At 38.8% G+C, this 12,068-nt stretch overlaps 1 protein-coding gene across 1 annotated transcript; it reads right to left on the bottom strand.

Annotated features, from left to right (window-relative positions):
* Positions 1-1,129: 1,129 nt before the first annotated feature.
* Positions 1,130-10,149, bottom strand: ccnf (cyclin F). The gene is made up of 17 exons (XM_029508746.1): positions 9,926-10,149; positions 8,920-9,071; positions 8,726-8,832; positions 8,542-8,609; positions 8,183-8,379; positions 7,789-7,842; positions 7,439-7,543; positions 7,208-7,285; positions 6,505-6,659; positions 5,954-6,118; positions 5,659-5,782; positions 5,322-5,502; positions 5,059-5,146; positions 4,290-4,389; positions 3,916-4,052; positions 3,419-3,597; positions 1,130-3,114 (listed from the first exon to the last, which is right to left on the bottom strand). Exons 1-17 carry the CDS (start codon positions 9,936-9,938, stop codon positions 2,660-2,662), a joined length of 2,358 nt encoding a protein of 785 aa, XP_029364606.1. The 5' UTR covers positions 9,939-10,149; the 3' UTR covers positions 1,130-2,659.
* Positions 10,150-12,068: the final 1,919 nt, after the last annotated feature.

Here is a 12,068-nt window from a genome sequence, read left to right as displayed (position 1 = left end):
GTTTATGTATTTTAACAAGTGTATTCATGAAACTATATTAGAAATAATATTGTGTGCTGTTTTGTTTTGTTGTTTTTTTTTTTTTTTTTTTTAATTTATGCAAAAATATTCGCATTACATATCATAGTACGGCTTTACGTCCTTTCATCCAGGCAATACTTTTAGGGCTTTTTGATGACGCTGATAATATCCTGTCTGTAGTCCTGTCAAGTCAGATCCTTCAAGCCACAGAATGCAACTCAAAAGGGAAATTACTGAATGCAACTGTACATTTACTCAAGCATTGTAGTTGAGTTCAAATTTGACTGACTACACCTCCGAAACACTGATCTAAAATCATACCATTCCTGAAGACAATCTGCAACAAAGCCTTCCTGTTTTATATCTTAAGTCACACCCCTTCATATGGAAAGTAAATTGAGCCTTGTGCAAATCAGTGAAGTGTGTGTAGTACAGACTACACAGGCTTGTAGAGCATACTGTAGGACTGTATTTTTTATTTCTTCATTTTTTTGGTGCTGTGGGGGCTTTACCAAACTGTTGACATTTCACATTGCAGACAGTGGACAATTACCAGATCATGTCTATCCAAGTCTAAACGACAATTCATATCTGTTAAACCAGCAATGATAGCTTCCTGGCTGACCCATTTAGTCTTGTAATTACAAAGAAAAAAAAACAAGAGATGCAAACTGGAGGATTAAAAATTAGTCAGCTGTGTGAAACTTTCAGAGCAACAGAATTGCTCTATTTAAACATAAAAAAATCGCAAAAAAAAAAAAAAAAAAAAAAAAGAAACAAAAGACTACTCAGAGGTGAGACATTAATGCACTGTACTGTAGTCTTGGCCCCAACACTGCTAAATGGTGCCAACTGATTTTTGTAGGGACACTGTGCACAAGGTTTTCATCTTGGTAATTTATTTTTCCCAGGAAACATGATATCTTATTGCTGTTCTTACAAGTCTACTGACATCCAAGAAAAACAGCTTGCTTGGGAAAACACACTACAATAAGTTGAGGTATTTACGATCTCATTCACATCTTGCTAAAACAAACCAAGATACATTTTGAGGCAAATCTGTTACAAATCTAACAGTATTTGTGTGGAAATTGACATCAAACAGAAATTGGCATGATGGCTTGTTTTATTTAAACTCAATACAAAAGAATTACATATTCACAGGTCTAAAGAACAAACACTGTATTGTGGAAAAACAGACATTTCAAGACAAACACTGCTTTTTTGGAATGAAGCAAAAACAATTTCAAGTAGTGGCATGTTCTTTTCCTTTTGTCCATTTATACATATTGTACTATGTACAGTTATAAAACACAGGCGATAACCAGTCTGGAGTAACAGTTTAAAATGTATTTACAGTCAGTCACAATCATTTAGACACTGTATACTGTGAAAAAGGGATAAAGTACTCATAAAATCCCATCAAGTAATAATTTTCCTTTAGTGTCAGAGCTTCCATTTCTTTCAAAGGATGTAAAAACAAATCAACTTAATACTTTAGCATTGATTGTTCAAGCATTAAAAAAATGGTCACATTTCATCAAATTGAAACTGCGTAAAGAACTATCATTTTTTCTGCTTTTCCAAGTGCCTCAATGTTTCTGAGATTATTTAATGTAGAATGCAGGGTGGGGATTTGCACAGTACTCAACCAGATGGTCATTCTTGGCCTAAACACACCTTACTAAACATAGTGTCAAGATCTCAACAGGTAACGTTGTCTTAAATGTCAGACTGGTGTTCCTGAGGAAATAGTGTGCTGCAGGTCTTTTGGACAACATTCATCAGAAATCTGATCATCCTAACTGGTGTGTATGTACAAAATCATAGAAGATGCAGACTATCAAAAATTTTTTCACAGCTGTTTCTTTTGAAATAGATGCCCCTGAAAACACAAATGACAACAGTACCTTTGGCAAACACATGCAGAACTTAAAACAAGAATTCATACAATCATAGTTATTAGACTTCAGATACACATTTCATCAACTATTACCTTAAAGAGTAGTCACCTGATGATGACATTCACCAAAAATAATATAGATTCTTGACAGTGCATATCAGAGACTATGATAATAATCAAAACAATCCCAATAACATGGTGGCTATGTTTTTTGCTTTCATATATATATAGAAAACATTTATATAGTGAAAACATTTACCCCCCCCCCCCCCCCCACGTCAGAAAAGTATGAGGTTCTTGCACCACTATTTAACATGATCTGAGATAGGTTGTTGTTAAAGACTGTAAAACAGATAAGGCAAACATTGTACATGGGTCCTGAGGAAAGTGATGTTCCAGTGGTATGAGAGCTGACTGTGAGTGTACGTTCATGGGAGGTATTTCAATGACATACCTGTAAACATGGAAATGAAATGTGATTTGACAGAAAAGGAAGTTTTCAGGTAAATTTATATATTTATTTATTTATCTTCCCTTAACTTGTCTTAAACGTCAAAGCTTCTCGATCTTCTGTCATTTTGATGGACCAGTGCACACTGACAGGTGAGGAACAGCATTGCAAACTAAAGGAAAGTGCTAGAAGACGACTGAGCAGATGATCTGTGAAGATCATTGGGCCATTAAAAAAATAAAATAAAAATAAAACAAACCATGAAAAACAAAACAAAACACTGTCTATAGGCTCAGAAACCCTATGCTGGTGGAATAGTCGTCCTCTTTCCTGACCTCCTTTTCATCTCTGTCCACCTCTCCTCCACTATGAGCTGCTAAGTTCTTCCTTTTCACTTGTTTGCTGGAGGTGCCCCGGGGCCTCTGCATGGGCACCAAAAGACGGAAGCCTGGCTGGGCATTGGCAGAAGCTGCACCGAGAGAAGTGGTAAAACTCTTGAAAGTACAAGGCATGAGGGAAGAAGAGGAGCATGTAGATGAGGGGCTAATGGAGAGTACTGAGGAGTATCCTGAACTGTGAAGATCTGTAGAGTGAGAGAGGGGCTCTCGGCTTTGGCAATCCATCTTCACCCCCCTTTCCACTTCACAGTAACTGTCTTCATCGCTGGACAGGGCTCTGCAGTGTTCTGATGTTCTGTCTGCATCATCCAACGGTTGAAGGCTGACAGAAATCATTGACGCTGTGGAAAGACAAGAACTGTCAGTTCTTAACAGCAAGCCACTCTGATCACATCTTATACATGCAGGCAGCAGAGGAGTGTGATGGAAAATTTCTGACATTGATTGTTCCAAAGTTTTTGTCAACATTTTGCCACCACAGCAGCCTATCATCCATCAACATTTGTCCATGACAGTGACTATATTATAATGTTTAAATGTCTACTCTGCTTTACTGTGCTGGACATCGCAACTGCTCAGTTATCTATAGTCAGAAAATGTCCTGCTGCTTAGTTCATTTGTATTCTATTAATCATCATCACTTACAATCACCATCTTTCTCTCCCTCACTGTCCTCCTCTTGGTCGCCCTCATAACCCGAAGAGGAAGAATCCAAGCTCCAGTCCAGGATGTCACCCAGCAGCATCTCCTCCTGATTAGACAGCTCTGCTGTGGGCGTGGCCACAAAACTCGCTCTGTGGGCCTGCATACTGTCATCACGTCTCCTTGGGATTAGGGAACAAACCGTGGGTTACAGTGAGTCACTGCAGCATCTCACAGATGGCACAAACAAACGCCTTATGGTGAAAACAGTTCACAAGTGGGATTTTCATGTTGCACTGGGGACACAGCAAGGATAAGAGCTGCTAAATGTGCATGAATAAAGGGGATGCACACTGCTGGTAATGAGTTGTTTCTCATAACTGAATTCTTTTTGTCTGTCAAGTGCCGTTTTGATGATACAATGTTTTGGCTTATGTTTAAAAGCCATTATTATATTTTGAATACCATTTAGTTCTCATGTGTGCTACGAACAGGCCTACCTCTTGTTGGTGCTGGATGGAGAGGCGAGGAAAGTATGGATATCTGCTGGTTGGCTGCTGGTGGGGCTGGGAGGCTCCATCTGAGGTTCCACCTCAGGAATCTCCAAGATCTGGCATAGTTCTTTAAAATCCATCACCTTGGTTGTCCATGAAATAAAAGTCAGTAAGCAGTTAGATTTTCAACCAATTTGACACCTACCGTGGTACAGTTTATAAATGTTTTTAAATGAATGTCCACTAGACAGAAGCCTTTACTGAACTGTGAATATACAACAATATACCTTATTGTTAAAAAAAAAATTGTATTGTAAAAAAATTATTGTATTAAAAAAATAAATATAATAATAATCATCAGCATCATCATCATCATGTACCATTTCCTTGCTGATGTTCTGGTAGGCATCATCTTCAAATCGCTGTTTAACTCCAGTTAGAGATACGTGCCTGTAATCTTTGGGAACATCTTGATTGAAACTGAGAAAAGAGAGTGGAGGGAGTTAGGGCGAGTTTGATTTTCTTGTTGCATCTCTATTATCAACTTTTGGGAACAAAAATTATTACTTGTCCATTTGAGAATTTGAGTTTGTCGACAACACTCTCCTATCAAAATGACTTCAGGTACTTTTCACTCACTATTGGTTTCACACAGAAATGCCTTCTACTGTGTTATGACTCTGCATTTCCCCAGGCTTCCTGTTTACTTTAAAATATTAAAGGCTATCCGTTTTAAAGCTCAAATATTTAAATAATTATTATTAGCACCGAAAATAATCAGATAATCAATTCTTATTTTCTCTTTTCAAAGAAGAAAACTGAAGTAGATGTTGTGTCACATGACACATTCAGAAACACAAATCAATGGCCCCATAGCTGTGGAGGTATCTTCTTCACTCATTCAGAAGATGTAATAAGTGATTTATTTAGACTGATGAGAAATCGGTCATTAGGACGCAGACTGAGGTTCCAGCAGATTAAGTTTAACTGGTAAAACCAATATAATCATTGTTGCAACATTGTGACTCATTCAAAGAAAAAGAAAAGGGTTTGAGTGTGTGTCTGTGCAAACATGAGCAGACAGACTGATGATGAAAAGAAAAACAAGTACATTTCATGGCCAGTCAAAATGCATAGTGAGAAACTTACCACTTTACATAAAGCAGCACGGAAAGGGAGACAAGGTCTTGCTTGGAGAAGCCTGTGTAGTCAGCTACCTGGCTGGGCCAGAGAGGAGCTGCAGAGAAGAAGACAACAGATATAACTGAAGTGAACATAAACTTTACACCGAAATAAAGTTGTAAGTTACTTGTGTTTAAAAAGATTAGTGTTTTTTTTTTTTTTATGTGCACAAATGTACATGAAACATCTTTTCAAATAGACCTGCCATACATGTGAGTGTGCGTCAATACCATAGTGATGTAGTGCTCGTGTAAGCAGTAGTACAGCACAGGCAAGTTTGGCAGGTGGTTGTGTAGCGAGAGCAGAGTAGAGCAGTGACAGTTCACAAATGTAGCTAAATAGATGAGTGGTCCGCCTCTCCAGAGGTAGCAGAGACAATAGCACCTCGCCGTAGTCCAGCAGTGTGGGGCTCTAAAAGGAAAGCACATAAAATTGCTATTTCTATAGATAATGCTCAAATTCAGTGGTAGCAAAAAAAAAAAAAACCCCAAACTGAAAACATGAATTGGCACTGAAATATATGTCCAGCACAAATATTGCAGTGCCAAGGCAATTTATTCTACTCACTCTGATTTTTCCCTCCAGCACAGAGACAACTTCTCCCATCATTCGAACCAAGTCCTCATATTTGTACGTGTTGTCAGTGAGCCAAACAGCTTCTCGGATGGTCAGGATTTCTTTACTTATATAGCTGGAAAGAACAGAACCAAATATTGTTAAAAGGGAAAAAAAAAAAAAAAAAAAAAAAAAAAAGTTGTCTTACTTTTGCCTCCAAATATTAAATTTGTTTAGCCGTTTCCATTCCCTAAACGGTATACAACCATATCGGGGCATGGATAGTTCAAAGAACAGACATTCTCACCGTGTGCAAACTACCATGCAGGCGATGCCCAATAACTGAAGGCGAGCCTTTGGGACAGAGCGAAGAGCTAGGTATCGATCCACACAACCAACTGTCACATGCAGGGTCAAGCTGGAGAAGTCCTTCATGGTGGTTACCTCCACAAGCCAGTCCACCAGAATGTACCTATAGTGGGAGAAAGAAACATTTAAATCAAAGACAAAGAATCAAAAAATTACATCTCAATTTTCTAGTCAAACAAAATTGAGGAAATATAATTTGAAGTGATCTAAATGTGGGTAATCACACCAATTTGACAGTCTTCCCAATGGCTCTGAGGCATGTTCCCTCCATTACAGAGGATAGCTTTTTTTTTCTTCTTAGAAACATTTGAGTGAAAGCCTTGTGCTCCGTTCCATTTTTAATCTACTGCACTCAGTAATGCCATTTAAGACAGCAATGATGATCAAAACAGAGAGAGTCATCACAAGGTCACTAACAGGAGCATTTAACTGTTTTAAGATATTATTCGCAAACAGAGTAATCATGGTAAAGTTTAAGTTGCTGTCTACCTCATGGTGTCCTTGATGCCTCGTCTGAGGATGTCTTGAGAACCAGGCCGTGATGCCAGGTTCGAGGAGCTGAAAAGTTGTGCCACTAAGTCAGAACAGGCTTTTGTCTTCAAGCCAAGCGGATTCCCTCGGCTGCACACTTTTGCCAGAGAGAGCTGGGGACAGCAAAAGATGTTGTTATATAGCTGTTTCACAAAAATGGCATGATTGGTTTGTTGAATAGAATCACACAAAGCCCCAACAATAAGGTCGCGTTTGACATTAGTTGTTGCTATAATTACAGATTTTGTGATTTAGATGATTCATATTTTTTCAAATTCTGTCGTGCAGCTTGGCCTTTAAAAGGCAATGCAGAGAAAAAGAAACATGCCATCAACTGTCAAGACCTCTTGACACTGCTTCATAATGCTTCAATAAGAACAAACTAACTGTGGACAAATGGAGGAGTGGAGGAAAAGGGAAACAAAAACATGACATGAAAAGCTGTCAAGAGAAAATCTTCTTTGTCCTCTGTATTATTGGAAAGGTTTTTTTGTTTGTTTGTCTTTTTTTTTTTGTGTGTGTGTGTGGGGGGGGGGGGGGGGGGGGTGTAGACTAAGAGACACATGCACTGACACAGGCATTATCACAAGACAGAATATGCATATTAAATAAACTCAAATGTATGTACTGGTTCAAGATGCTATTAAGTTAAGTCACACACCTGTGCCTCCCAGCATCCTTTGGCAGCAAAGTCTCTGAGGGTTCTGATGCACTGGAGGTACCTTCCTGGATCAGCCATCTGATATTTAAACAATTAACAATCAGTTGCAAATTGACATTTAGACAAAAGCTTTTTGTATACTGAATTTTACAATAAATTTCAAATTAAGATGATCAAAGTAACTCAACAAGTAACTTCGACTAGGACACAAAATGGCGAATTTAGACTCACAGCTGTTTTACGGTTGTGTTCCCACAAAAGGTAGGAACTCTGCAGACAACCAGCCTTTGAAGACTCCACCAGCATAGAAATGGCATCTGAGCGTTTTTCATCCTCCTGGGACAAGGTAACAAAGTTCCAGATGTCAACAACAAAAAAGAAAAATCAACAGAGAATGTACAGCAACAGCTGTGATATATGAAGACATAAAAAAAATAAAATAAATAAACAAACTATCCTTTCTGTAGTGCTCATGAGTAGACAGACAGCCTTCTGTGACAGCAGCTGTACACTTCTGATTGGGGGCTTATAAAACTGGTCTAATCACACCCAGCCAGATTAAGTCTCCTTTTCATACTTACTTCAAACAGATGCAGAACTCTGGCCAAACAGTGCAACAGGGGTCCCCTCTTCTCCTATAGAGACAAGAGCAAAGTACATTAACACTAATATTGAACATGTTACAATCTGGCATAATATGAAATAGTCTATGTTGGAAATATAATATATTTGCTGTGAATTAAAGAAATTTGGTTTGCACAATGTAAATAAAAGCAATAAAAAGACAGTGAGCCCTAAAAAAAAAAAAAAAAAAAGAAACCTCTGTAGTTTTCCCAGAGCATAAATATATTCTTATTTCCTCTGACTTCAAACTTGCATCTATAACAATCGATAAGGTAAAAGATAAGATCAAACGAATGCAACTAAATATCCTACAAAAGTTTGCCTTTCAAAAATACCAACAGAAAAACATACCACATTGATATCGCACTCAGCCTTCAGACGATCAAACACCACGGCCTTGCAGCAGCTGCCAGTGGGTGACCATGGTGGACGGATGAACACCCAGATAAAGGGATCAGCTGAGGGAGAGCGCAGACTCTCTGCCAGGCTGAAGAAGTGTGAGGCCTTACGACCACAAACATCTGCTCTTCCTTCATCGCTCAGCAATGCTGGTGGAGTGAGAGAGTGATGCTAAGAGAGGAGCAGTATTCACTTAAAGCATTTATTGGGACTGTTTTATGTCGTATAATTTTATTTGACCTCTGTTAGTTTTCAAATATACATTTTATATGTACCAAGAACATTGGGAAGTCGTATAGTGTTTAACTTACGTCCTTCATTGTACAAATAAGCAATGCCTAGCTTCACAGCAGCTTCAAAATTCCCTTTCTCGGCAGCTCTGAAAGAGAAGAAAGATTTTCAGTAAACAACACACAACCACGTAGATTTAAAAAAAAAAAGGGGGGAAAAAAACAAAACATATTTCTATTTGGGATTCAGTGGAAGTTACTGTACCTCTCAAATAGCCATAAGGTGTTGGGTGATGGCCACGTGTCCCTGAAACTAATCCTGGCCCATACACTGGAGTGGTTGTCAACAATGTCCCGCAACTGTGAGTGAACCTGTGACAGAAGTTAAGACAATTAATCAAACAAAAAGTGGCCACAATAAATCCAAGATGGCATCACATGTGTAATGTGTTCACTTACTGCTCTGACAGACAGCAGATCCTCAGCAGAGAGGCACTGGAGCACACAGAGAAGAACCTCCTCAGGTAGAGACAGCAGAGTTAGGGCTGAGGTTCGCTTACGGACCCGCTTCCGTGCTGGAACCGAGTAGCATTTTGAACAGCGGCAGTGGACTGAAAGGACAAGGAATCAAAAAAGTTAGATAGTGTGCACATTTTAAACTATCAGGTCTCCCCCTTTTTGGTATGGTTTCAGGCACTGAATAGGAGCAGTGCCTGAAACAGTAGATAGGATAACACAGTTGAACTGAACAAAAACACGCACACACACAAATAACCTAGAAGTATTTCACATCCCAGTGCAAGGATGGCAGAGTAATTCTCACATTTATGTCAAACCAATATTTGCAGTATGTGTAAAACAGGTCAGTAACATGTTGGTAGGTTAGCTGGTAGTAAGTCCCACCGAGATGAAGGTTATGGCTCCACATTCAAAACGACTAACGTCAGGCTTCCCCGGATGGTCTGGATAAACCTCTATTTCAATGCAAAAATATTTAATTTTAGGAACAGTTGATGAGCCAGAGGGTATTAAAACGAGCCTACGTTATCATGTCAAAAGTTGTTTTTAACACTGAGCTTTTTAACGACCGAGAGCTGAGCACATCTGACTTGGAAGTCCAAGTGGGCGCCCAAATTTCCCTCCTGCGACTCAAATACAACCAACGCAGAGGTAGGACTCTACTTACTGAAGTACAAATAAATATGTTAGTTATCCATCACCACAAATACTCAAAATGGCAGGATGCGACACGTTTTACACAAATACAACCAACATCGGCCCGTTTAAAACCACAGTAGGAAGAAGCTACGGTTACCGGTTAACGTCCCTGTCGGCTAGTAGCTAGTTACCCCTGCTAACTCTGTGAAAATGCTAAAGTTGAACACACACTCAACTCAAAAATCTCGCCCGGAATTAATCAATTTCCATATATCTGGAGAGAAAAGTGAAAGTTTATGTTACTTACCACCCACTTTCATTGCAAGTGCAGTGATCTCTCTTTAACCAGCGATGCCTGATGCCTGTAATTTTAGCTACAACCCTGCAGTGATTTAAACGTTGTGGCGATACCGATGGTAATATCACAACCAAACAAGTTATTGGAGCAGATATTACAGCAGGTAGTTTGTCAGTAGACCTGTCTGACTGCTCTGCTCTGCTCTGCTCGGCTCGGCTCTTCTGGTTGTCTAATATCGCAACAAGTTGGAAGGTCGAGGTTGAATTCAAATTCAAGCACGCGTCCCCATTTCTTGGCCCCGCCCCACTGCTGCTGTAGGACCGCCCACGCTCACCGTTTAAACTCCACATTCAATCTGATTGGCCGGAAACGTTGACGCCCAGCCATTCCATTGCGGCCTTCTGATTGGTCACCTTGAGGATTCACGTGGGCGATTGGTCTGAGTTTATAAACTGTAAAACATCCGCAGGTCATTGGACAACGTCACGCGATTTCGAAGTACGCGCTCGCCAGTAGACTTATATGATTGGTTGACCTGATTATGAAGCGCGTCCACAGAGCCACCTCTTTACTGCGCATCATGGGACATGTAGTTAACGAAGAAGTACAGTTTAAAGGTACCACTTTAAAGGGACAGGCGCACAGTTTTGAACAGAGGGCTCTGACGCCTCATTAAAAATGCTCTTAAAACCCTCATTACTATACTTTTATCTACCCATGCCAAGAAAGTTCATCCTTGTAAGAACCTAACTTGTAGAAAAGTTGGAAAGAGCTAAAACTTCAACCATTCATTTCCTCAATGAATAGAAATATTTAGGTTCTGCAGATTTGTGTCTCAATTTAAAAAAAATTAATCATAATGGAGACTATTCTGACTAAATCCTCTTTGATTAATCTACTTTTTGTTTTTATTTTTAAAGCTAATCTGTTATGAAACTATAGCTGGATTCATGTTCCTATCATTAAACCAGCCAAAGCTTGGCCTTGTGCTACTGCCCTGGAGGCATTTGAAGATGCAATTCAATTTTGACATGAAACAAAGATTATTACTTCATTAGATATCAATTAATATGTTTTTAAAGAATTTGTATATTTTGATTGTTTTAGATCCATTCTTGCTCAGTTGTAAATAAACTAACTTTGTTTCGTTAGATCTACATTTGATTGAAATGTCATCAAAATCCCCATCCTATGCCCACACAAATAAATTTTAGATTATATTCATTGTTTCATTCTCTCTTATTTTTAACACACCTTTCTCAGAAGAAATTTTTACTGATTCACCAAAGTAGTCTATAAAAGTAAATAATGAGAAATATTATAATATTTCTAAGGCACATGAGCACCTGTAGACTGTGACACAAGATTTAGAAACAAGAAAGTCACAGTGGGTTCATTGCAGAGGAATATAATGTCAAATTGGAAGGGTTACAGGGTTAAAGGGAAACCAAACATAAAGCTGAGTATGTATGAATAAAGGTTACACACAAAGAACGAAAAATCTAGTTGAGCAAGCAATTTATCGATATGTTCTTTGTGAAGGAGGACAATAAGAAATCATTAGGTTGGGCACTGTGTCCTTTTGTACATTACACAACACCCCTTATCAAATCATCAATAATTGTCTGACCACGAAGAAATAAACAAATAAGGCATCTGTTTCAGCCTTTGACAAAAACCGCCTTTGAGGAAATGAAATCATGATTAAGGCCATTGTGTTGGATTCCCACTGAGAATAATTGGCCCTCTTGGCTCAATGGTCTCCTCGTAATTGCTGGTCAAGGAACACAGTGTACTACCACAAATTATCATTTGTTCCTGTCAGAGCATTTATTGATCACATGCTTGTTACCTCTTTCCTTTAAGATGAATAAAAGACATTTTCTATCTAAATTAAAACGAAAACCTTTTTATATAATCTATATCCAAAAGCCATTCCAATAGGGTAAATCAGCTGAGTATTTCTTTGCTCATTCTGGAATCATGGATAATACATTTAATCTTGTTTTTCTATGGCTGTTGAAGCATGAGGTCCTCTGGATGTGTCGCATGATCAAATTATCTCATAATTTAGTGACCTCAGACAGGGCAGAGGCTGTGACTTCCTGAGACAGATGCAGTCGCTGTTTCCATAGAAACCCATCCTCAGCCA

Source organism: Echeneis naucrates, chromosome 8 (assembly GCF_900963305.1).
Source record: "Echeneis naucrates chromosome 8, fEcheNa1.1, whole genome shotgun sequence".
In the NCBI taxonomy this organism is placed as follows: Eukaryota; Metazoa; Chordata; class Actinopteri; order Carangiformes; family Echeneidae; genus Echeneis; species Echeneis naucrates.
This window is presented reverse-complemented; position numbering and strand designations above follow the sequence as displayed.

Coding starts and splice junctions, on each gene's coding strand:
- ccnf (XM_029508746.1), bottom strand. Junction 7,843..8,182: donor CTGAGTGCGATATCAATGTG/GTATGTTTTTCT, acceptor TTGTCTCTATAG/GAGAAGAGGGGACCCCTGTT. Junction 7,544..7,788: donor GAGTTCTGCATCTGTTTGAA/GTAAGTATGAAA, acceptor ACCTTGTCCCAG/GAGGATGAAAAACGCTCAGA.